General features: G+C 45.5%; 1 protein-coding gene across 6 annotated transcripts in view; it reads right to left on the reverse strand.

The window, feature by feature from the left end:
* Nucleotides 1-25,903, reverse strand: part of LOC115129410 (phospholipid-transporting ATPase IG-like) — a 69,460-nt gene that overhangs the window by 10,609 nt on the left and 32,948 nt on the right. For all 6 annotated transcript variants that reach the window (XR_003863657.2, XM_029659719.2, XM_029659715.2 and 3 more), the window contains exons 4-26: nt 20,158-20,238; nt 18,928-19,035; nt 16,762-16,890; nt 16,247-16,335; nt 15,240-15,290; nt 14,778-14,842; nt 14,199-14,280; nt 13,818-13,968; nt 10,118-10,315; nt 8,987-9,157; nt 8,312-8,523; nt 8,116-8,187; nt 7,934-8,007; nt 7,739-7,842; nt 7,311-7,492; nt 4,889-5,155; nt 4,465-4,642; nt 4,096-4,198; nt 3,844-3,989; nt 1,740-1,799; nt 776-903; nt 416-617; nt 228-331 (exon numbers count right to left, since the gene is read on the reverse strand). Coding sequence is in view for 5 of the 6 variants with exons in the window: in XM_029659719.2 (XP_029515579.1) it covers nt 228-331; nt 416-617; nt 776-903; nt 1,740-1,799; nt 3,844-3,989; nt 4,096-4,198; nt 4,465-4,642; nt 4,889-5,155; nt 7,311-7,492; nt 7,739-7,842; nt 7,934-8,007; nt 8,116-8,187; nt 8,312-8,523; nt 8,987-9,157; nt 10,118-10,315; nt 13,818-13,968; nt 14,199-14,280; nt 14,778-14,842; nt 15,240-15,290; nt 16,247-16,335; nt 16,762-16,890; nt 18,928-19,035; nt 20,158-20,238 (2,957 nt within the window). In the remaining variant the exon portion in view is untranslated. The remainder of the gene's footprint in view (nt 1-227; nt 332-415; nt 618-775; nt 904-1,739; nt 1,800-3,843; nt 3,990-4,095; nt 4,199-4,464; nt 4,643-4,888; nt 5,156-7,310; nt 7,493-7,738; nt 7,843-7,933; nt 8,008-8,115; nt 8,188-8,311; nt 8,524-8,986; nt 9,158-10,117; nt 10,316-13,817; nt 13,969-14,198; nt 14,281-14,777; nt 14,843-15,239; nt 15,291-16,246; nt 16,336-16,761; nt 16,891-18,927; nt 19,036-20,157; nt 20,239-25,903) is intronic.

Raw genomic sequence — 25,903 nt, forward strand, 5'->3', positions numbered from 1 at the left:
AAATATAACCACATACAATTTCAGTAGCACGTCTTAGAATGGACTGTGCCATCCCCGCAATGGATCAGTCCACTCGGCGCGAATCAGACAGCTGTCTTGTACACCATACTGATCATTTTTATTTTTTGCTCGACTAAAGAAATCTCAGACGACCAACAGCCTATCGACCAATCGACTAAATGGGGTCAGCCCTAATTGAAGTACGATCCAGAAAATCCAGTACTCACCATATGATCCCACCCCAGAAGAAGCTGAAGAACATGTAGAAGGCCAGCGAGCCCCAGATGACAAAGTGATTGATCCACGTCCAATGGCGAGTGTCCATAGCCAGCTAGAACCACAAAGAGAAGACAAGTGTTATCATTGGTCTAAAAATGTACTTCAAATAACACAATTGAGTTATAACGTGCTTTACCTTCAGCGTCACAGTGAAAACGAGGACAGTAAAAACAATCGTTCCGTACGACCAATTCCCAAACACCTGGCCATTATCCTGCAGGGCGGGGTTACTAAAGAGAAAGCGGACCCCGAAGAAAAATAAGAGGCCCTGGTAGACCCCCAGTAGTGTCCAGTACAGGAAGGGCCCCCAACCCAACATGGCATTCTTTGCTACGTCCCTAAGGAGAGAGGGAGAAAAGAGGGAAGGAAGGGAGGATGGGGAGACCGTAAGAATACAAAGACTTTGAAACCACTTACCTGGCTAGTCATAATCACACGAGAAGCCTGTGCATTCTCTACGTAGGTGCAGAATGAATAGTTTAGTTCCCGGTCCTACCTGTAGAGGGCGGCGTTGTCCATCAGGACCTCCATACAGATGTGCTGCTCCAAGAGGCTGTTGGCCAGGATAGGCATTGAGGTGAAACAGATGTTGTACATCGTCAGATAGGCTGCGTCGTAGAGAGGCTGGGGAGGACGGGAGGGAGGGGGAAGGGAGTGGAGGGATTGGGAACCAAGGGGTTAATTACACGGAGAGGAGAGCGCACACACACTAGCTACACAGCAAGAGGGCTCTATAGCCTCAAGCCCGTTGCCGTGTGGCCACACGCAACAACCCATCCTTTGATATATATATATATATACACACACAGATGGACCTGAGAGAGCAGGTCTGAGATGAGGGGCATATTTTTCACAGAGCTACTGAGAGATTACTTATATATCAGAAGTTAGCTGTGTATACTCAGATGTGAAAATGTGGATCACCTCCTGCTAGAGTTAAACATGTGCCAAATGAATAAATCATTTGGCACATTGGCTAATACGGCCAATAATTACTTGGTGTATCCAAGGCAATGTACTAGTCACACTGTATATAAAGTGAATTTCATATGTATATACTAATTTAGTCAATGCGCGTCTTAACATTTAAACATTTCTTAATTCCATTCTTTTACTTTTAGATGTGTGTGTATTATTGTGAATTGTTAGATACTACTGCACTGTTGGAGCTAGGAACACCTGTAATAAGATCTGCTAAATATGTGTATGTGACCAATACAATTTGATATGTACTATATCTATATCTATATATATATATATATATATATATATATCATACTGCAGCCACTCCAGGAGATCGAGGAGAGGGGGGGTGGGGGTCATTCCAACCAGAGGGGAAGAGTATGGGCGTAGACTGGAGAAGGTGCTGCGGTTCAATGGGATACTCTGACGTTTCAGGTTTAGAGCATCTTTGAACTTCAGAGAGGGGGAGCCCCAGCAGGGCCCAGACCAATACTCACTTGCTGGGAGTATCCACAGAAAAACTGGTACAAGAACTGAGGTAAGATGAAGCAGAGGTTCTGTAAACAAGATTGTGGGAGAAAGAGCCCGAGGTTAGGCAATGGACATCAAAAGGCATCGGACGTCAATGGAGGCTGCTGAATGGAGGACGGCTCATAAGTGGCTGGAATGGAGTGGAACGGAGCGGATGGAATGATATCAAACACATGAAAACCGTGTGTTTGATACTATTCCCTTGACTCCATTCTGGTCATTTTTATGAGCCGTCCTCTCCTCAGCAGCCTCCACTGACAGATATGACCTTTGGTGAAGAGCTTTGGTGTCCGGGTGTCAGCTAAATCACATGAGCTTGATCACAGTCCTTTAACGACATCAGAAGACTTGGCTGTGTACAGTTGTAGTCGGAAATTTACATACACTTAGGTTGGAGTCATTAAAACTCGTTTTTCAACCACTCCACAAATTTCTTGTTAACAAACTAAAGTTCTGGCAAGTCAGTTAGGACATCTACTTTGTGCCTGACACAAGTTAGTTGTCCAACAATTGTTTATCGACAGATTATTTCACTGTATCACAATTCCAGTGGGTCAGAAGTTTACATATACTAAGCTGACTGCGCCTTTAAAAAAGCTTGGAAAATTACAGAAAATGATATCATGGCGTTAGAAGCTTCTGATAGACTAATTGACATAATTTTAGTCAATTGGAGGTGTACCTGTGGATGTATTTCAAGGCCTACCTTCAAACTCTGTGCCTCTTTGCTTGACATTATGGGAAAATCAGAAGAAATCAGCCAAGACCTCAGATAAAACATTGTAGACCTCAACAAGTCTGGTTCATCCTTGGGAGCAATTACCAAACACCTAAAGGTACCACGTTCATCTGTACAAACAATAGTAACCAAGTATAAACACCATGGGACCACGCAGCCGTCATACCGCTCAGGAAGGAGACACGTTCTGTCTCCTAGAGATGAACATACTTGGTGCGAAAAGTGCAAATCAATCCCAGAACAGAAAAGGACCTTGAAGGTGGTGGAGAAAACAGGTACAAAAGTATCTATATCCACAGTAAAACGAGTCCTATATCGACAGCAAGGAAGAAGCCACTGCTCCAAAACCTCCATAAAAAAGCCAGACTACAGTTTGCAACTGCACATGGGGACAAAGATTGTACATTTTGTAGATATGTCCTCTGGTCTGATGAAACAAAAATATAACTGTTTGGCCATAATGACCATTGTTATGTTTGGAGGAAAAAGGGGAAGGTTTGCAAACCCAAGAACACCATCCCAACTGTGAAGCACGGGGGTGGCAGCATCATGTTGTGGGGGTGCTTTGCTGCAGGAGGGACTGGTACACTTCACAAAATAGATGGCATCATGAGGATGGAAAATTATGTGGATATATTGAAGCAACATCTCAAGACATCAGTCAGGAAGGTAAAGCTTGGTCGCAAATGGGTCTTCCAAATGGACAATGACCCCAAGCATACTTCCAAAGTTGTGGCAAAATGGCTTAAGGACAACAAAGTCAAGGTATTGGAGTGGCCATCACAAAGCCCTGAAATCAATTCTATAGAAGATGTGAGGGCAGAAGTGAAAAAGTGCGTGCGAGCAAGGAGGCCTACAAACCTGACTCAGTTACAACAGCTCTGTCAGGAGGAATGGGCCAAAATTCACCCAACTTATCGTGGGAAGCTTGTGGAAGGCTACCAGAAACATTTGACCCAAGTTAAACAATTTAAAAGGCAATGCTACCAAATACTAATTGAGTGTATGTAAACTTCTGACCCACTGGGAATGCGATGAAAGAAATAAAAGCTGAAATAAATCGCTCTACTATTATTCTGACATTTCACATTCTTTAAATAAAGTGGTGATCCTATCTGACCTAAAACAGGGAATTTATACTAGGATTAAATGTCAGGAATTGTGAAAAACTGAGTAAAATGTATTGTACACCTCACTCCCGCATATCTACTGCTCTTTGGTTGGCAGCAACCCAGGCTTCCATGTTACAGCTCCAAACCATGCCCTCATCATGATCCTCAGTAACCAGCACAGTACTGTTATGGCGCTCAAATATCTGTGCTGCCCCATACCTTGTAGAAGAAGTATTGCACCAGGTGGGCAATACGAACGTAGTAGAGGTGCCCGTGTCCCAGTAACAGTTTCTTCAGGTGCTTGAGCTTAGGGATGGCATAGTCACTGTTCCTCACTGCCTGGCGACCCTCCCTACCCTTTATACCTGAGACAGGGAGGACGAGGGAAAATATTACAATGTAATATGTGATGTTACATAGAAAAGGCACTGCCTAATGCCTTTGGTGGTCTACCGAGGTCCGGAGTCTTACCGATGCCAACGTGTGCCTCCAGGATCATACTGACATCGTTGGCCCCATCTCCGATGGAGAGGGTGATGGGGCTGCCTTTACAGTTCTTCACCATCTTTACTATCTATAGGAGAGAGAGCGGAAAAGGAATGACAGAGTTTGAATTAAATCCCACTCGGTTCTGCATTCAAAACTAAAATGCACAGTTCACAGATGCAGACATTTGTCATATTATTACCAGGTGTAATGTGTTGAATTACAGAGTGGTTTTTGAGGACGTGATAACCTTTGCGCGAGACCTTAACTGTCACACTGGTTAGCCTTTAACTACAATAGCCATATGCAGTTAATCTACTTAATCTAACAGCAAGCGCCTATGACGTCACTCACCTGGGCCTTCTGTAGGGGAGCCATGCGGCAGCACAGCACAGTGGTACAGTTCTGACAGATCTGGAGGAAGAGACTCTTGTAGCAGCTGGAGTTGGAGTCAGGAGAGGAGTTAAGCACCAAGGACAGAGTGGCTCCGTCTATGATGAAGCCGTAGTCCTGGTTCGCTGAAGACCAGCTCCTGGGAGGGACAGAGAATGCAGAGACCGGTTTAGATTTGACCCAAGAACACGAACTAGAGCAAAACCAGACCGCAAATCCAGTCCAGGTACACAGCTGTGTTCACGTCATCAATTAGAATTCTGGGAGAGGAGAAGGTCTGACCTTCGCATTCAAAACATCATTTACTACCAATTGTTATCAATTGACAACTAGCAGGAGTGGCAACAAACTCCTTTCAACCTCCAACCCTGGACTCAGTAATGACCTGGTGACCCCAGCCTTGATCGGTGGGGCGTCCTGCACTGCCCTCTTGTGGTAGTCCAGCAGCAGCTCGTGCAGGCGCTCCTCTCTCTTCCTCCCCAGGTCCACCAGGGTTCGCACCGTCAGCTCCAGCAGCTCTGTGCTCCTCTGGAACAGCCGGCAGGCGTAGCAAGTGGACTTGGCCGTCTCCATCTTGTCCCCCGTCAGCACCCACACCTTCATGCCTGCTCCCTGCAGGGCCTCCATGGTCTCGGCTGCCTCCTCCTGCAACCTGGCGTAAGAGGGAGGAGGAGAAAAGGGGGGAGTGATAAGGGTTGTGTATCAGAGAATGAGTGATGGGACAAGAGGGATGAGGAAGTAAGACAAACAGTGTGTGTGTGACAGTCAGTGTGTGTGAGACAGTCGGTGAAGCAGTAACCAAAACGGTGGATCAGACAGTGAGGAGACAGGATGTTCTGGTGCTCAACTCTCTTAGAGGCTTTCATTTACAATATTAACAGGTGCAGGACTAATTGGCCAATAAACTTTGTACAGAAAACAGGACGTTGACAAAGACTTGAATAAATCAAACCCACAAATGCTGATGCTCCAGATACTCAACTAGTCTAAAGAAGGCCAGTTTTATTGCTTCTTTAAATCAGGACAACAGATTCAGCTGGGCTAACATCATTTCAAAAGTGTTTTCTAATGATCAATTATCCTTTTAAAATGATAAACCTGGATTAGCTATCACAGCGTGGCATTGGAATACAGGAGTGATGGTTGCTGATAATGGGCCTCTGTACACCTATGTAGATATTCCATAAAAAATCTGCCGTTTCAAGCTACATTAGTCATTTACAACATTACCAATGTCTACACTTTATTTTGGATCAATTTGATGTTATTTTAAAATGGACCAAAAAAAAAGGACATTCTAAGTAACCCAAAACTTTTGAACAGTACTGTTTATCCCAAACAACAGTTTTACATAAACACACACACTTCAATCACTTGTGCCATAACTTCTACTTTAAGTCACAATGCACATTCATGAAATAATTCACCCCTGCGATCATTAATGCCTTTGGTTATTCCCGGCATCCAATCAATTCCTCGATGACATGTAGACTAATTTGCCTCCTGCGTAATGCACACAGGCACTTCAACAAGGAAACAGCGCGGCACTTCAGACAAACAAGAGGTAGGTTACATGATATTATACTCTACCAATACTTTGATCGTTGTCTAATACTATATTACACATTGCTAGAGCATGTACTTTTAAATGAGCAGCTTTATACACGTGTTACGGATACAAGTATCCTGTGTGTGTGTTTCTTTCCTCTCCTTCTCCCCTCACAGGTGAAAATCATCACTCCCCAATCAGTCACCAATCAGAAGACACACCTCCTCCTGTTTCCTACCCAATCACAGTTCCTTTCCCTTGGTTTAAAAACCCTGTCAGTTGTTTGCTCTGGAGCTCAATCTCTCTGTAAATGCCATGTCTGTAGATCTCTCTGTTTTACTCTATGTATTGAGCTATCTTTTGTTTGAGCACCTCCATATCACTTTGTCCTCACCTGTGGGTATTGTTTTTGGTGTTTGTTTGCTGGTGGGAAAAGGGGGAACCAAGACAAGTCGCCCATGGGCATACACTACCCGTAGGTAACCTTTGTTAAATACCCTAAGTTAGAACTGGGCGGACCACCCACTGTATTTTTGGTTAGTTAGTTAGCTGTTGTTGAAATAGGCTAGTCTAGCTTAGGGGTGTTTTTAAATACTTATTCTTTCCTTGGGTCCAGCTCAGACCCTTTTCCTGCTCCCCCCATTACCGTGTGTTTTTCCAATAAACCCTGAGTTTGACGGTAGATTTCAGTTGTCGTGGTTATTTCGTTCTCACTTTTACTTTGTCACTATTAGAATTTGTATGAGTTATGTTACGGGTCTCATTACCATCCCCCCTAGACTGTCGGGCCAAAAGGGATTCGTAACAACACGGTAGAAAAGTTGTTAACAAGTTACTAAAACAATGTAACTGGCGTGTGCAACAAAACACTCAACTTATGTCAAAACGGAATGCGCTACTCAATCCTACATTTCCTACATTCTCTTTGGTTTCAGGACTCTTGACTTTACATTGAAGAAATACAATTGAGAGTCTTTCTTCAACCAATCATTTGTTTCAGTGTCATGCGCTCCATGACAGTCGGGTGGGCGCATGCGCCTGTATGACAGCTCATATTGTAGGAAAAAAATATACCGCACACGCAGGGTTTTACCTCAACACATTATGGCTTCACTTCTAAAGGCTGTGCCCCCAATTGGCCTCCTATTCAGTCAACTACTTTAGACCAGAGCCCTTGGGGTTAGTGCACTATATGAGTAATAGGGTGCCATTTAGGACGCAGAAATGAGTTAACCCTGACGTGACCGTGTCCGCCCACCTGTCCTCCACGGCGGTAGCTCCGATCAGGCTCATCCCGGTCTCCACCTGGTTGTACACAGCCATGAGTTTCTCCTCTCGGTCCTGCAGGGCCAGCTTGGCTTCCCTCAGCCCCGTGTCTGCCTGGTCATACTCCTCCCTGCTCAGCAGCTTGTAGGCCACACACAGCGTCCGGTAGCCCTCCTGACGCGTAGCACAAACACACAGTACGTTAACACACACACACTCGCCGTTGATAATGTGGTTTCTGAATGTGAGAACAATAAGTTTTCAATGTGCCTATTGCAAATAAACGGGAACATGAACCTTATATGAACACAAAACGGCAGCCTCCCTGGGTACTGTGAGACATAAGCGTGCGGACATACACAGACTATTAACATTGTATGAACACAAGTTAGTGAAACAGATGGGGTGGCTGTGACCCACCGTAGCGTTGCGTTCCACGTGCATGCGTATCCTGTCCACCTCCTCCTGCCTGACACGGGGGAAGATAGAGGAGTCGGCCCCCTTACAGAACAGCATGGTGTCCCCTGTGCAACCAACACAGCCAGGCAGGTTAGGGGCAGGAGTCAACACAGGGCAGAGACAAGGCAGCGACGTGAGAGGTAATTGCAGCCTTACCTGATTTGGTTCGGACTATCACACTCATACGCCTTCGCACCGGGTCAAAGTTCAACACGTGAAGCAGTTCGTACCTGCAAGTTCAGAGGCCAATGTGAAGCCAACAAATGAGAACTTTCTATATGACAAAAAAAAGACTAGTAAAACTCACGTATTTAACAACTTGTCATACGATGACTTACGTTTCAACATCGTTGTTTCTGTTCATCACTCTCATGTTCTTGCTCTCCATACCAAGGAATTTGAAACCGTACCTGTAAATGGCGACAAAGTGAGACGTTCTGATTCAACAAACCAAGTCCCCTTATAAAAGTTGATTGCCTTATTTGATGGATTGACTAATTCATAAAAGTTGATTTGATTGCTCAGGCCCCTTACTTCATGGCTCCCTTGACCAGTGCCACCTCGTCGGGTGAGGAGGCAATGAAGCCGCCGAGGTCCGCAGGCCCGACCGTCTCTCCATCCAGCCCCATGACGCTGTCCACCTGGTCCTCTACACCGCCTGCTACTCCATCCCCCTGACCCGTAGCCTCCTTCACCTGCACCGTGTGGCACAGACACAGAGCCCGCAGGAACAGCTCCTCCTTCTCCTGAAAAACACAGACACTTATTTACCAGGGGTGTGTTCATTAAGAACCAATTGCAAACAGGCTGAAACAGGGATGGACCTCCCTTAACTTTTCGCCGTTGCAAAACGTTTTTCAATGAATATAATAAATGAATACACCACTGGTATTTACTTTGATATGACCTAGTAACAGCTAACACTACCTAACAACATCCATCTCTATGGGATTCAATAACACCGGTAGCAGACAACAGACAGTACAAACTGCCAGACCCATTAAATCACACTGGTTCTGGAACAGTTTGGGTAGCACCCACATCGTGTTATCAGGCCAGAGTACACACGTGTGGCGCTTGTTATCATGTCAACACGGCGTGATCTCCGTGGTTCCACCAGCACTCTGGGCCATCTGATACCCATATATGTTGGCCTGCCTGACTGGAATAACTGAGGGTGCAGACAACCAGTTCGTGACAGTCACCCACCCTGCCAGCCTTCTGCTGCAGAATGTTCACGGGTCCATCTGTGACACAGAAGCCGTCCAGCTCGGTGCCTGAGTCAGCGTACTTGTACTGGAAGCCGTCGATGCAGCACTCGATGAACTCCATGTTGTTCTGGGTTAGCGTGCCCGTCTTGTCCGTGAACACGTACTCCACCTAGGGGAGACAAGGTGAAACTGCAGGGTCAGACGAATACCTGTCTCACACTACTGAGCCGAGCCATGACGGAGAGGCATCTACCATAGTCGCTGGAACCATGCTGGAATAGAAGACATCTTAGCCAGCACAGTACGACTCACTACAGTACGGTTCTGGCTCTGTAGTGAGAATCAAGCATGAGACTCTCTTCCAGGGTCGTAAAAAAACAAACACTTGCTGCAATTAATGGCTGCGAACAATAACAATGGGCAATTAATCCCTGACAGTTACACCGCATAAATCTAGTTTAACGAATCACCACCTTTAATTGAAGTAATCATCTGGCAAGCCGAACGCGACTGATCTACGACGCCACTGTTTGGCGGTTCAGTAAAAAGACGTCGGGAAGGCAGTCAGTCAAGTCCTATCAGGCACAGTTAGACCATTTCATATTGTGAAATTTGAGGTGTTGCTCATTTGGGTTTAGGGTCATCTCACGCCACCAAAGACAGAGGCTAAGAGCAAAGAAGCCCTGGACCACTATAGCAGCGTTTACACAGGCAACAATTCTGATCTTTTGCCCAATTTTTGGCAAGAAAATATAATCAGATTGGTTAAAAGACCAGATCCCCCCCCCTGACTAATTGGTCTTTTAACCAATCTGATTATATTTTCTTGCCAATAATTGGGCAAAAGATCAGAATTGTGCTGCCTGTGTAAACGTAGCCCATCAACACCTACGGCCTTGTTTGTACCTCTTCCCCTTTAGGTAATCACTGATCTAACATGACTGGGTAACTGATACATTACAGTACATTACATAGGATGCCTTTTCAAAGTATTCATACAGGGTGGATATCTGGCCAAATGTATGTAACACTTCAGTGGGAGTCTGGCATGTAAACTAGGGTAACCATGACCAAAGACCGCTCCTTCGGGGATGTGGTTATGGTCTTATCGACATGCTTAACCCCTGACCTGTCCCAGCTCCTCATTGAGGTCGGATGTGTTGACCAGAGCCCCTTCCTGGATCTCGGGGTCAAAGAAGTCCTTGTCCCAGGAGATGAAGAAGGAGCCCAGGAACTTCTGCATCTCCACCGTCACGTACATGGACACGGGGATGATGAAGTTGAACAGAACCATGAACGACAGGAAGTCAGTAAACATCTTCAGGTACTGGGGGGAGAGAGGAGGGAACACATGGAACCTCCGGTTAAAACACTTCCACAGACCTTTGAGAAAAAAACAGGCTCACACTGTTAATGCTGTGCTGAATGCCATTGGTGTATTATGACTCTTGGTCAATGAACTAGGCTCATAAGGTGTTAGGTTTAAAACAATTGTTATTTGTCACATGCACCAAATACAACAGTTGTAGACTTTACCGTGAAATGCTTGCTAACAAGCCCTTAACCAACAACACAGTTCAATAACTAGAGTTAAGAAAATATTTAAATAAACAAAGTAAAAAATAAAAAAGTAACGCAAAATAACAATAACGAGCATACAGTGGGGCAAGAAAGTATTTAGTCAGCCACCAATTGTGCAAGTTCTCCCACTTAAAAAGATGAGAGAGGCCTGTAATTTTCATCATAGGTACACTTCAACTATGACAGACAACATGAGAAAAAAATCCAGAAATTCACATTGTAGGATTTTTTATGAATTTATTTGCCAATTATGGTGGAAAATAAGTATTTGGTCAATAACAAAAGTCTCAATACTTTGTTAAATAACCTTTGTTGGCAATGACAGAGGTCAAACGTGTTCTGTAAGTCTTCACAAGGTTTTCACACACTGTTGCTGGTATTTTGGCCCATTCCTCCATGCAGATCTCCTCTAGAGCAGTGATGTTTTGGGGCTGTTGCTGGGCAACACGGACTTTCAACTCCCTCCAAAGATGTTCTATGGGGTTGAGATCTGGAGACTGGCTAGGCCACTCCAGGACCTTGAAATGCTTCTTACGAAGCCACTCCTTCGTTGCCCGGGCGGTGTGTTTGGGATCATTGTCATGCTGAAAGACCCAGCCACGTTTCATCTTCAATGCCCTTGCTGATGGGAGGAGGTTTTCACTCAAAATCTCACGACACATGGCCCGATTCATTCTTTCCTTTACGGATCAGTCGTCCTGGTCCCTTTGCAGAAAAACAGCCCCAAAGCATGTTTCCACCCCCATGCTTCACAGTAGGTATGGTGTTCTTTGGATGCAACTCAGCATTCTTTGTCCTCCAAACACAACGAGTTGAGTTTTTTCCAAAAAGTTATATTTTGGTTTCATCTGACCATATGACATTCTCCCAATCTTCTTCTGGATCATTCCAAATGCTCTCTAGCAAATTTCAGACGGGCCTGGACATGTACTGGCTTAAGCAGGGGGACACGTCTGGCACTGCAGGATTTGAGTCCCTGGCGGCGTAGTGTGTTACTGATGGTAGGCTTTGTTACTTTGGTCCCAGCTCTCTGCAGGTCATTCCTTCCCCCCCCCCCGTGTGGTTCTGGGATTTTTGCTCACCGTTCTTGTGATCATTTTGACCCGGGGTGTGATCTTGCGTGGAGCCCCAGGCCGAGGGAGATTATCAGTGGTCTTGTATGTCTTCCATTTCCTAATAATTACTCCCACAGTTGATTTCTTCAAACCAAGCTGCTTACCCATTGCAGATTCAGTCTTCCCAGCCTGGTGCAGGTCTACAATTTTGTTTCTGGTGTCCTTTGACAGCTCTTTGGTCTTGGCCATAGTGGAGTTTGGAGTGTGACTGTTTGAGGTTGTGGACAGGTGTCTTTTATACTGATAACATGTTCAAACAGGTGCCATTAATACAGGTAACGAGTGGAGGACAGAGGAGCCTCTTAAAGAAGAAGTTACAGGTGTGAGAGCCAGAAATCTTGCTTGTTTGTAGGTGACCAAATACTTATTTTCCACCATAATTTGCAAATAAATTCATTAAAAATCCTACAATGTGATTTTCTGGATTTTTTTTCTCTAATTTTGTCTGTCATAGTTGAAGTGTACCTATGATGAAAATTACAGGCCTCATCTGTTTAAGTGGGAGAAGTTGCACAATTGGTGGCTGACTAAATACTTTTTTGCCCCACTGTATATACAGGGGGTACCGCTACCGGGGTACAGTTTAGTTAAGGTAAAGTGACTGCATAGATAATAAACCGCAAGTAGCAGCAGTGTAAAAACAAAGGGGGAGGGGGGGGGAATATAAATTGTCTGGGTGGCCATTTGATTAATTGTTCAGCAGTCTTATGGCTTGGGGGTAGAAGCTGTTAAGGAGCCTTTTGGACCTAGATGTGGCACTCTGGTACCGCTTGCCATGCGGTAGCAGAGAGAACAGTCTATGACTTGGGTGACTGGAGTCTTTGACAATTCTTTGGGTTTTCCTCTGACACCTCTTAGTTTTGAGGTCCTGGATGGCAGGGAGCTTAGTCCCAGTGATGTACTGGGCTGTTCGCACTACCCTCTGAAGCGCCTTACAGTCAGATGCCGAGCAGTTGCCATACCAGGCGTTGATGCAACCGGTCAGGAAGCTCTCGATGGTGCAGCTGTAGAACCTTTTGAGGATCTGAGGACCCATGCCAAATCTTTTCAGTCTCCTGAAGGGGAAAAGGTGTTGTCGTGCCCCCTGCACGACTGTCTTGGTGTGTTTGGACCATGACAGTTTGCTGGTGATGTGGACACCAAGGAACTTGAAACTCTCGACCCGCTTCACTGCAGCCCCGTCGATGTTAATGGGGGCCTGTTTGGCTCTCCTTTTCCTGTAGTCCACAATCAGCTCCTTTGTCTTGATCACATTGAGGTAGAGGTTGTTGTCCAGGCACCACACTGCCCCGTCTCTGATCAGGCCTACCACTGTTGTGTCGTCAGCAAACTTAATGATGGTGTTGGAGTCGTGTTTGGCCATGCAGTCGTGGGTGAACAGGGAGTACAGTAGGGAACTAAGCAAGCACCCGAGGGGCCACAGTGTTGAGGATCAGCGTGGCAGATGTGTTGTTACCTAACCTTACCACCTGGGGGCGGGCCTTCAGGAAGTCCGGGATCTAGTTGCAGAGGGAGGTGTTTAGTCCCAGTGTCCTTAGCTTAGTGATGAGCTTTGTGGGTACTATGATGTTGAACACTGAGCTGTAGTCAATGAACAGCATTCTCACATAGGTGTTCCTCTTGTCCAGGTGGGAAAGGGCAGTGTGGAGTGTGATTGCATCATCTGTGGATCTGTTGGGGCGGTATGCGAATTGGAGTGGGTCTAGGGTTTCTGGGATGATGGTGTTGATGTGAGCCATTTAAAGCACTTCATGGCTACAGCCGTGAGTGCTATCGGTCGGTAGTCATTTAGGCAGGTTACCTTCGTGTTCTTGGGCACAGGGACTATGGTGGTCTGCCTGAAATATGTTGGTATTACAGACTCAGACAGAGATGTCAAAAATGTCAGTGAAGACACTTGCCAGTTGGTCAGCGCATGCTCGGCGTACACATCCTGGTAATCCGTCTGGCCCCGCGGCCTTGTGAATATTGACCGGTTTAAAGGTCTCCCTCACATCGGCTACGGAAAGCGTGATCACACAGAAGTACGGAACAGCTGGTGCCCTCATGCATTGTATTTGAGTGTGCGTTACAAGCTGCTAAACTGTATTTGAGTGTCTGCGTAAAGTCTGACTAGCAGAGAGAAGGCCTCACCAGGTTGGTATCTTTCTCCTTTTGCGTCTTCTGGTTGTACCAGGGCTCGTCCTGGCCTGGTCGGTTCTGCCACACATACTTGAGCGTGGTGCACACCAGGGCCTTGCTCACCAGGATGCACAGGTACACCAGCAGGAAGGCATTGATAGACCTGAAACAGGAGCCATAACCAATCTTCCATGAGCAACACAGAATATACATCCACTGAGAAACAGTTACTATATATCCATCTCAATATCCCCCCGATATCAATGTGAATGGACTTTAACTACTCCAGCATCATACAATTGATCATTGCTCCCCTGTGGCTAAACTGAAAATATAGCCCCTCCTTCAATGATCTGCTTCTCCTTTTGTGTAATTCTCTTTGACTCTCCTTACTTCTCCACCGCAGAGCGCTTCTGGGACTTCCCCTGGTAGTTCAGAGCCATCTTGGTCTCCATGCCTGAGTAAACTGCCACACCTAGAGAGACAGACAGCAGAGAGAGAGAGAGACAGCAGAGAGAGAGACAGACAGCAGAGAGAGACAGACAGCAGAGAGAGAGACAGACAGCAGAGAGAGAGACAGACAGCAGAAAGAGAGACAGACAGCAGAGAGAGAGACAGACAGCAGAGAGAGAGAGACAGACAGCAGAGAGAGAGAGACACAGCAGAGAGAGAGAGACAGCAGAGAGAGAGAGACAGACAGCAGAGAGAGAGACAGACAGCAGAGAGAGAGACAGACAGCAGAGAGAGAGACAGACAGCAGAGAGAGAGACAGACAGCAGAGAGAGAGACAGACAGCAGAGAGAGAGACAGACAGCAGAGAGAGAGACAGACAGCAGAGAGAGAGACAGACAGCAGAGAGAGAGACAGACAGCAGAGAGAGAGACAGAGCGGTCAGGATAGTCTCACACGCTGACACCAGCACTGAGGGTCATTCAAACCCTCAATTGCATTAAACAATGTCCTGTAACTCACCATATATCTTCTGAGTGTTCTTCAAGGTAGCACCTTTCAGGAGGAGATTCTCTGGACCCAAAGACCTAAAGAACACCACACATTGAGAAAATATGGTCACAAAACTAAAAACACCAAGACCGTTCCGTTCTTTTAGTGGCACACTAGCACTCTCTAAAATGACTACTACTCTTAACTGACAGGACACAAAACATTTTTTATAAAGACCATTACAAACCGGCCCGGTGACAAATGCTTCCGAGAGCGCTTTCGAAGCACTGCCCGGAGTCTGTGCCAGGTTCAGCTTTACTTTAATGCCCATTTGGCGTTATGGATCAATGAAATAATGATTTGATGGTAATGCAAAGGGAAAAGACAGAGTGCTTAAGAGACTGTTTTGAGTTGTTTTTTTTAGACTGATGTACGGGAGGAGGGGGGAGGTAGGGCTGAGAGGAACCAATAGGGGGAGTGGTGAGTACTTACCTCACAGCGGGTTCCTGGTTGTTCCTGTAGATGTGCATACGCCCCACAAATCTACAGACACAGACACGCATGAGAGCACTGCCCCACCCAATAGCAGTAACATACATGTACATCACAGGAGGCTGCTGAGAGGAGGCGGCTCATAATGTCTGGAACAGAGCGAATGGAATGGCACACCTGGAAACCATGTTGATGTATTTGATACCATTCCCCCTATTCCGCTCCAGTCATTACCATGAGCCTGTTCTCCCCAATTAAGGTGCCACCAACCTCCTGTGATGTACATCTCACGATGGACCTGAATTGAATTAACTGTGGAATGGGCTAGAAAAATCATTTCTGATATTAAAAACACACAGTGATGACTAACACCACCAGGAAGCACAGGAACTAGTTAGACGTCAAACTAATCACAACCCCATATGCTGACCACCAGGACTTTGCAGGGATTGTACCAATGAAGAGCTAATGACTGGTGGTTTGTTCGAATGCACGCTGGCACCACCACTCTGTTTTATTGATTGTGAAAAGGAGCAGCATCTGGCGTCTTCAGCTCCTTAGGACGTCTGAAACGTCATTGATGTCTGGCGCCCAACTGTCCTGTAATGGCAGCTCCTTGGCCATAGGTGGCGCCAAACCACTAGGTTTATGGATAGGATACAGCTGTGCAAACAACTGGGTCTGTTCTTCAGCTTGGGCCAAATCTAACTGAACTTTCCCTTCAATTCCTGGCCAGTCTCATCCACAAATCAGGTTTACTAACAGTCTAACATCTCTCATAACAATATGTCAGAGAGATAGATCTAGCGTATAGCCTGCCAACACTCAACGTAATGACACTGCAGCATCCTAATTGACAGTTGATTAAACTGCAAACCCCTAAAGTAAAACCAGTGTGCTTTTACGGTCCAGGGAGCAGATTCACAAACGATCGGTCAACGATCAGTTGTAGCTTTTTTTGTATGGACGGGGGGGAGAGAAACGTGCAACAAGGATTCATAGCCTACTTGTAGAGGTCAGGCTGCGGCTGCTCGCACTCGATGGTGGCGCTGAGAGACTCCAGGTTCCTCTCCGTGTCTGGCACTGTGTAGTGTGTCTGAGACAGATCCAGGAGAGAGTGAGTGCCAAATATTTCAGGTCATCACTGCAGCTCTCTAAAAACACCCCCCCATAATGGCAGGTGCACGCACACACGAGCAGGCGCACACACACACGAGCAGGCGCACACACACACGAGCAGGCGCACACACACACGAGCAGGCGCACACACACACACGAGCAGGCACACACACACGAGCAGGCACACACACACGAGCAGGCACACACACACGAGCAGGCACACACACACGAGCAGGCACACACACACGAGCAGGCACACACACCGTCGATGGATTTGAGTGAAGGGTGATGGAGAGGAAGGGAGTGATGGCAGATTGGAAGCGATGCCAAAGCCCCCCACGTCTGCCATGATGATACGTCTCAATGACACAGTGATTCTAGCGTTACTGTAGCAGCACTCCACCTTATGGTTGGACTCCCCGTCCAGACTGGCCGTGGTGACAAAGCAGGTCTCGTCCTCCCGGCTGGATTGCAGCAGGATGAGGTCACAGGGAAAGGTCTCATCCTCAACCACCTCCACCACATCCCCAACCTAGAGGAACAGAATAAATCAGGTCCATACAGAGGACAATGCCAATTCCACCCATAGTCCCTAGGCCCTTGTGGATTTGTTTGGTATAAACAAATGGTGACACTTCCACCATCCTAGCCTATCAGAGGGCACGTTGGAGCTGTAACCAAGTTGCTTAAACCTGTCATATCTTCTCAGATCTACAAAAGTGCCTAGGGAGGTCTAGGGGTTGATTTGAGTCTGTGAAGCTACACTCAGTGTACAAAACATTAAGAACACCTTCCTAATATTGGGTTGCACCCCCTTTAATTTTTACAGTTGAAGCCGGAAGCTCACATACACCTGTCTTGGTTCAGTTAGGATCAGCACTTTATTTTAAGAATGTGAAATGTCAGAATAATAGCAGAGAGAATTATTTATTTCAGCTTTAAATTTCTTTCATCACATTCCCAGTGGGTCAGAAGTTTACATATACTCAATTAGTATTTGGTAGCATTGCCTATAAATTGTTGGGTCAAACGTTTCAGGTAGCCCCCCACAATAAGTTGGGTGAATTTTGGCCCATTCCTCCTGACAGAGCTGGTGTAACGGAGTCAGGTTGAAGGCCTCCTTGCTCACACATGTTTTTCAGTTCTGCACACAAATCTTCTATAGAATTGAGGTCAGGGCTTTGTGATGGCCACTAATACCTAGACCTTGCTGTCCCTAAAGCCATTTTGGCACAACTTTGGAAGTATGCTTGGGGTCATTGCGACCAAGCTTTCCTGACAGATGTCTTGAGATGTTGCTTCAATATATCCACAATTTTCCATCGTCATGATGCCATCTATTTTGTGAAGTGCACCAGTCCCTCCCGCAGCAAAGCACCCCCACAACTTGAGGCTGCCACCCCCGTGCTTCACGGTTGAAGGTGTTCTTCGGCTTGCAAACCTTCCCCTTTTTCCTCCAAACATAACAATGGTCATTATGGCCAAACAGTTCTATTTTTGTTTCATCGGACCAGAGAACATTTCTTCAAAAGGTATGATCTTTGTCCCCATGTGCTGTTGCAAACCGTAGTCTGGCTTTTTTATGGCGGTTTTGGAGCAGTGGCTTCTTCCTTCTGAGCGGCCGTTCAGGTTATGTCGATATAGGACTCATTTTACTGTGGATATAGATACTTTTGTACCCGTTTCCTCCAGCATCTTCACAAGGTCCTTTGCTGTTGTTCTGGTATTGATTTGCACTTTTCGCACCAAAGTACATTCATCTCTAGGAGACAGAACGCGTCTCCTTCCTGAGCGGTATGACGGCTGTGTGGTCCTATGGTGTTTATACTTGCGTACTATTGTTTGTACAGATGGACGTGGTACCTTCAGGAATTTGGAAATTGCTCCCAAGGATGAACCAGACTTGTGGTCTACAATGTTTTATCTGAGGTCTTGGCAGATTTCAAGCTGTTTAAAGGCACAGTCAACTGGCACAGTGTATGTAAACTTCTGACCCACTGGAATTGTGATACAGTGAATTATAAGTGAAATAATCTGTCTGTAAACAATTGTTGGAAAACTAACTTGTGTCATGTCATGCACGAAGTAGATGTCCTAAACGACTTGCCAAAACTATAGCTTGTTAACAAGAAATTTGTGGAGTGGCTGAAAAACTGGTTTTTAAATGGCTCCAACCTAAGTGAACATAAACTTCCAACTTCAACTGTATCTTGCATGTCTCCAGGCTTAAATCCATGTCTCAAGGCTTAAAAAGCCTTCTTTAACCAGTCTCCTCCACTTCATCTACACTGATTGAAGTGGATTTAACAAGTGACCTCAATAAGGGATCATAGCTTTCACCGGGATTCACCTCTGTCACGGAAAGAGCAGGTGTCCTCAATGTTTTGACTGAAATGTATCATCTTCCTCCATTCTGCATCACCTACTTGGGATTACCATACCATAGAGCCAAACAAGAACATGCCAAGATGCCAATTACCTCTCCCTCCCTCCCTCCCGACCCCCATGTCCCTAAGGGGATATTTATTTCCGGGGAACTTGACCGAGGTGCAGCTTGCTAAAAAGGTACCTTGATCTTCTCGCTCTCCTTGCATGCTCTCCGGCCGTCCTCCAGCACTGTCACCAGGTACTTATTCACCTCATTATCTGCCTTGTGCCGCAGCCAGTCCTCATAGCCCTGAGAGCGATGGCGGGAGAAGAGGGGAGGTGAGAGGAGGGGAGGAGAGAGGGTGGGAGAGAAAGAGAGAAGTAAGGAGGGAGAAAGAAAGATGGGGAGAAGAGAGAGCAGTAGATGGAGAGGGAGGGTAGAGGGTAAGCGAGAGTGAAATGGGACATGAAGAGAGGGCCAATAGATAGTCAGTGTCAGAGGTCAGGGTAACAGGGATAAGAGGGATAGAGGAAGAAAGATGCCGGAGGGAGGGAGGGAGGGATTTTATCAAGTCAGTTAAGAACAAATTCTTATTTACAATGACGGCCTACCCCGGCCAAACCCTAACGACGCTGGGCCAATTGTGCGCCGCCCTATGGGACTCCCCAATCACGGCCAGTTGTGATACAGCCTGGAAACAAACCAGGGTCTGTAGTTACACCCCGAGAACTGAGATGGAGTGCCTTAGACCGCTGCGCCACTCGGGAGCTCAGGATGATGCAGGGATGAAACAGGAGGAAGAAAGAGTGGATGGACAGAGAGAGGGAGCTACAAAGTCCTTTTAATAAGGGACTGACTGCAGGGCTCACCTAACCCAGTCTACAGAGCCTCCCCTTGTGTCCCACTTCAAAACCTGGCTAAATGCAGCAGCAGCATCGCTAGCCGCTATCAGTGTGTCCCATATATATTTTTGGAAGGAAGTCCAGCCTCCATTGTGCATTTCAAAAAGCCCTAGCAGCAGGCCACCAGAAAAGCCCATTCCTAAAACAATACATCTAAAAGCTTGGACACGCTTCAACAGAAAAGAGACTCCTCTGATCATTTGTTTCTATACTAGCGACTATAGTACCATTTGGTCATGTTCCAAGACAACGTTCATCGTCTCTTTAAAAAAAATCACCATCTCATAGCCAGCATTACTTTGGCTATGACAAAACCATAGGCAACGATTCCATACTTCACACCCCAAAAAATTAACTTTTACAGAAAGGGAAAACAAATGTTTAACATGGAAGAGAGGTGGTGGAGACGCATGGAGAGCCACAGAAATAGAGTTACTAGAATGTGAAAGGCCCCTCAGAATGGGGATGCCGGTTCTAGTAATTCTACATCTATTTGGGGGTCAAAAGGGACAGTGCTGCCATTTCTTACCTGTTTGATGGCTGTGACAGTGATGACAAAGAACAGAGGTAGGCCACTAGTGACTGGGCTGGTGGGGGTGTCTACGATCACCTGTAGGAGAGAACAGCAGAAACTTTACAGACTATACAATCCCGTTCATGAAGTAAAATGTACTACTAGCTCTAATAACTAGTCGACTAATTGTAATGGTAGCCTATATACTAAACTGTAGATAACACTGACTAGGTCATAAGTCCGAACGACTATCTCGAATACAACATAGGGAATGCAGACAACTCCGTCTCGGGAGTTGTTCAGTACAGGAGTCATTTCCAAGACCATTTCTTAAATGAAAATACACTGAATGGGAAAATAAAGTTGGACAAGTTATGACAGATTCCTCAATTACATGTTGCAATGTGGTTAAGGTTCAGCAAGCACTCCCACATCAATACAGGTTGTATTGTGTGTGTGTGTGCGTGTGCGCGCGCACCCGCCTAATCTCTCCGGTCCAAGAGGAGCATGAGACATTTCATACCGAGACAGAGTGGGAGGAGAACCCAAGCAGCTTGGACCTGCAGGACATCTAATCAAGTGGGCCAGGGCCACTGTGGTATTTAATCTGCACACACAGGGGCTGGTGCCTGCCGCCTGCCTGGTTCTGGTGCCAACGTCTCAGACCACTGAGCAAGCTCTCCTCTCCTGCTGGGCTGCTGAGAGCAGTCCTCCACCGCAGGCCAGGGGCTGTACAGGAATCTGGTGTGTGTGTGTGTGTGTGTGTGTACATACAGGAACCTGAACCACTAATGATCCTGAAGAGCATGCCTGCACAGGGCCAATCAGGTAATCCCAAACAACCAGTGGCTCAGGAACACTGGAGCTACGAGCCAAAAGCTTACCAGCAAAAACAGCCCCCAACAACATGCAACGATTGTGTAATTGTGTGTGTGTGAGAGAGAATGTGTTGTGTAGCCTCTTAATGCTGTCACACAACAGATTTTACCCCCTCTCCCCTGATCCTGCAGCACGCAAAAGGCTCTCACCACCGGGGCTTCCACTGAGCAAGTGGCCTGTGTTACAGAACACACACACACACGTACCCACACACACACACCAGTGCGCACAGAGTGGCTCTTATTTGTCATTCGGAGCATGAGCTGTACAAGCTGTCAGATAGGCATCCTCTGAGGCAGGAGCAGGAGACATGTTGTGAGCCCTCTCGGTCTGGTGTTCTCCTGCTTTCCTGTGAGAGGACTGACAATGAGGAACATGCTGCTTCCCCACTAACACAGCTTCGCTCTTCCGCTCACATACGCAGGGCAGCAGTTAGTCTAGAGGTTAGAGCGTTGGGCCAGTAACCGAAAGGTCGTGGCTTCGAATACCTGAGGCGACAAAGTGGAAAATCTGTCAATGTGCCCTTGAGCAAGGCACTTAACTCCAATTTGCTCCAGGGGCCCTGTACTACTATGGTCTACCCTGTAAAACCACACCTTTCACTGAACCTATCCGGTGTTGGTAACATTAACTAACATCGAAAGGGTAACAGTGCCCTTTTTTTGACCGGGGCATGTTCGTTATTGGTTCACAATTTGCTTTTTTATTATCGTGATTAATTCACATTACTGTGAATGCCCCTGTGTGTGTGTGTGTGTGTGTGCGCAGGGAATATTATTGTCTACAGTACCACTTTGTATAGCCGTTAGAGATGCTAATGATAGCCTAACTGTCTTCAGGTAGATGGAAAGGCAATTAAAAGGTAACTACAAAGTAGCCTATGCCTACCTGGCAGAATCATGATTATTTGCATAAATCCAGTGGCCATTTGTTTTGAAAACTCCATCAAATGCACTACAGAGATAGGTGGCGTGTCCATAACCTAAGATCCCCTTTAAGTACATTGAATTGTCAAATTCTCGCAGTATCTCACAGGAATTTGGGACTTCACTAATTTTCTAATGCCGAAACCAGATTAGATGCATGCCATAAAATAAATCAGAGTTAAATGCCAAAAATATGATATGCAATATACTAAGCGCAAAAAAAAGCAAAAGACAATCACAACATAGCCGATACAATGTCGAAACATGATTTTGTCTTGAGCTCAGTACCATTTGCTTGATTTTTAGCTAGCTAGCTAATGTTAGCATGCTAGGGACATTAGCAGAGGCTGCTACATGATAATCAGTTAGCGTTAGCTACCTAGCTAACTATAGTCTAAAAGAAACTGATGCAACCCTGCTGACTAAGTGGCTAGCTAGATGAGCAGTGGTGACAGTGACATCCCTATGAGATTCAAGGCTTTAATAAGTGCCATCGTGCAGAAATGACAAAGAAAATACTGGTTGATGAGTTTGCAACGCACAAAAGTCAACAAGGCATGCAGAATGGACTGCCTTTCTGGGACGGGACTGCCCCCATCTCACTACATAGTAGAGGGGTACAAAAACGCCAGACCAGAGATGCATCACATAGCTCATACAATTATATTTGTTTCAGGTCAAAGAAAATAGATGTTGTAAAGTGTAAATGGAGAAAAATGTCACCAAATTCCTGAATCTCCAATACAGGAACGCTAACTAAAATAATTTGCAGAAAGTCGTTACTGAAAACGGAGTCATCTATGATTCTCTGAATGATATTTTAAAAGAGGAAGCTAATTATTTTAGGCAGATGTTTCTCTTTTCCGTCTCACCCTATCCCACTGAATGAAGATTATGGTAAGGAATTCTTTCCAAATAATATAAAAAAATGGAAAATTAACAAATGTACAGAAAGATCAGTGCGAAGGCCAAATTACAGAGGAAGAACTTTGAGGCTATTAAATCCTTTCAGTCTGGAAACCCCCCAGGGCTTGACGGCGTAAAGGTATATCAAGTATTTTTTAATGTACTAAAAGCTCCATTGTTAGATTGTTTTAACTACTCCTATAGTTTTTGTCAGGTACTCAGCAGGAACAAGACCCAGATAGACTGGGTCTTTATATTTGCTATCTAAAAAAACTGGAGGCCCCTTACACTTCAATGCTGTGATGCAAAAATACTAGGAAAACGCATAGCACTCAGAAATAGATGGGTTTTACCAGGTATTGTTCATCCTTATCAGACAGGTTTTTAACATGGACAATACATTAGAAATAATATACGACAGCTTCTAGAAATAAAAGAACATCATGAAACATAAGCCAGGAATGGTATTTATAGCAGATTTTGAAAAGGCATTGATAAAGTAAGAATGGATTTGATTTATAAATGCCCAGATTTTTTTCAAGTTTGGTAATTCTCTTATTAAATGGGTAAAAATAATGTATAGCAACCCCAGGTGTAAAATAGTAAATAACGGCTACTTCTCAGAGAGTTTTGAATTGTCAAGAGGAGTTAAACAAGGGTGTCCGCTGTCACCATATCTATTCATTATGGCCATCGAAATGCTACCAATTAAAATCAGATACAATAACAACATTAGCGGATTAGAAATCCAAGGCTTAAAAACAAAGGTGTCCGTGTATGCTGATGACTCAAGTTTTATATTAAGTCCGCAAGCTAGATCCCTGCAATGTCTCATTAAAGATCTAGATCACTTTTATGTAAGGTGTGTCCAAACCTTTGACTGATACTGTACATACAACAGAGCTGGGACGATAAACCGAAAAAGACTGACACAGATATTGCCCTCTTACGAAGCAAGTTTGCTTAGGTAGGTAGTTTCAGTGAATAGACTACATGTGCCTTTTACTGAGGAGTGGCTTCCATCTGGCCACTCTACTATAAAAGGCCAGATAGGTGGAGTGCTGCAGAGATGGTTGTCCTTCTGGAAGGTTCTATGGATCTATGTCAGAGTGACCATCGGGTTCTTGGTCCCCTCCCGGTCTCCCCGATTGCTCAGTTTGGCCGGGCGGCTAGCTCTAGGAAGAGTCTTGGTGGTGGTTCCAAACTTCTTCCATTTAATAATGTAGGCCACGGTGTTCTTGGGGACCTTCAAATGCTGCAGATGTTTTTTGGTACCCTTCCCCTGTGCCTCGAAACAATCCGGTCTCTGAGCTCTACGGACAATTCCTTCAACCTCATGGCTTGGTTTTTTCTCTGACATGCACTGTCAACTGTGGGACCTTAAATAGACAGGTGTGTGCCTTTCCAAATCATGTCCAATCAATTTTAATTTACCACAGGTGGACTCCAATCAAGTTGTAGAAACATCTCAAGGATGATCACACGGGCAACCAGTGAAGAACAAACACTATTGTAAATGCAACCCATATTTATGTGCACATCGCTACAACACTGTTTATAGACATTCTTCACGTTCTTATTATGGGGTATTTGTGTGTAGATTGAATCATTAAAAAACAATTTTTTTTTAGAATAAGGCTGTAAGGTAACAGAATGTGGAAAAGGGGTCTGCATACTTTCCGAATGCACTGTAGCCATCTAGCAACAATATCATATTACAGTTGACAATCTAGCTAACGTGTTTTGAGTTCCCACTTCCTCAGGTTGTAAATTATGTAGCATATAGGCTAGGCTAATATCCACACAAAACACGCAGGCAAATTCATTTCTAAATAAATCTGATCATACATGATCCTATTTTGACTGATATGTTGCACATCAAAATATTTATCATGCATTCCCTGAATATGCTTGATGAAATAGCTAACTTATTTAATGTCTTACTTGGCACTGAAGAGTCAGTCTAGAGCCCTGCCGCTAATGTAACGCAACTGTGCATAACATTTTTATTTATTTATCGTTAGAGCAAAATGGGTCTATTTATTGAGATTAACGTACACACACCACCAGGCTAAGCGCTAAAGCATCTGAGACTGCTGTAATTACAGTTAAGAAATCTATTATAAAAAAAGGCAGAGATGGACTGGGGCACAGTGAACCTTCAGCCAGAATGCAGAATCAGGAAAAACAGGGAACAGACTCTGCATTGTTTCTCTCCCTGGGACTCAAAAGAAGAGAGAAACAGTGAAACCACCCTTGCCTCTTCTACAGCTCCAGGTGTTTCCAGACAGAAAGAGAAAACACTTCAATAGAATATGTGGAGCTGTGTGGACCCAGGTGTTAAAGACTCCTCAGTGGACCCGCCGGTTCCATCTGATGAAGTTTTATTGAATATCTCCCACCGATCCACTCTCCTATCCCGGCCAAGCCCTGACCCTCACCACACTCAGTAAAAGTCTATTCAGGTCTATTCAGCAGAAAGCAGCTGTAACTAATGCTGCCTACCGGCCCCATAGGTGATGGATGTTGAGGGGGAGCGGGCGGAGGAGCACATTGTTTTTCGATCTAATAAATTGATAAAAGCCAGTAGGGAGAGGGGCTAGATGCAGCCAGTCCAGGCTAGCTGCATCTGAAAGTGCTGAGGACAGTATTGTCCCCGACCGGTACACGGTCAGTCCCACCCGACCGCCAGGCCTGATTTAGTTTCGGAACACAATACTGCAGAGAGAGTGGCCACTACAGAGGGCACTATATCACACAAACATTCCACACCCATGCACTTAGTACAATACATTAAGTGAGCACCACTCCAATGTTCTCCCTAGCATTACCTAGGTGGGGCCGGCCATTTTCCCTCAGCCTCATTAGTTTGGTGGAGTCTAGAAAATGTACGAGGGAAGGAGAGGTAATGTCACATGAATCACACAACTAGACCGTATCCCACCCGAATATCCACAAAACACCAGGCCCATTCCTCAAACTTGCCTCCTCCACACTGCACCAAAAACACTCAGACCTAGTCAGTCAAGAAGACGACTCCACAGAACTGA

The sequence above is a fragment of the Oncorhynchus nerka genome, linkage group LG5 (assembly GCF_034236695.1).
Source record: "Oncorhynchus nerka isolate Pitt River linkage group LG5, Oner_Uvic_2.0, whole genome shotgun sequence".
Classification (NCBI taxonomy): domain Eukaryota; kingdom Metazoa; phylum Chordata; class Actinopteri; order Salmoniformes; family Salmonidae; genus Oncorhynchus; species Oncorhynchus nerka.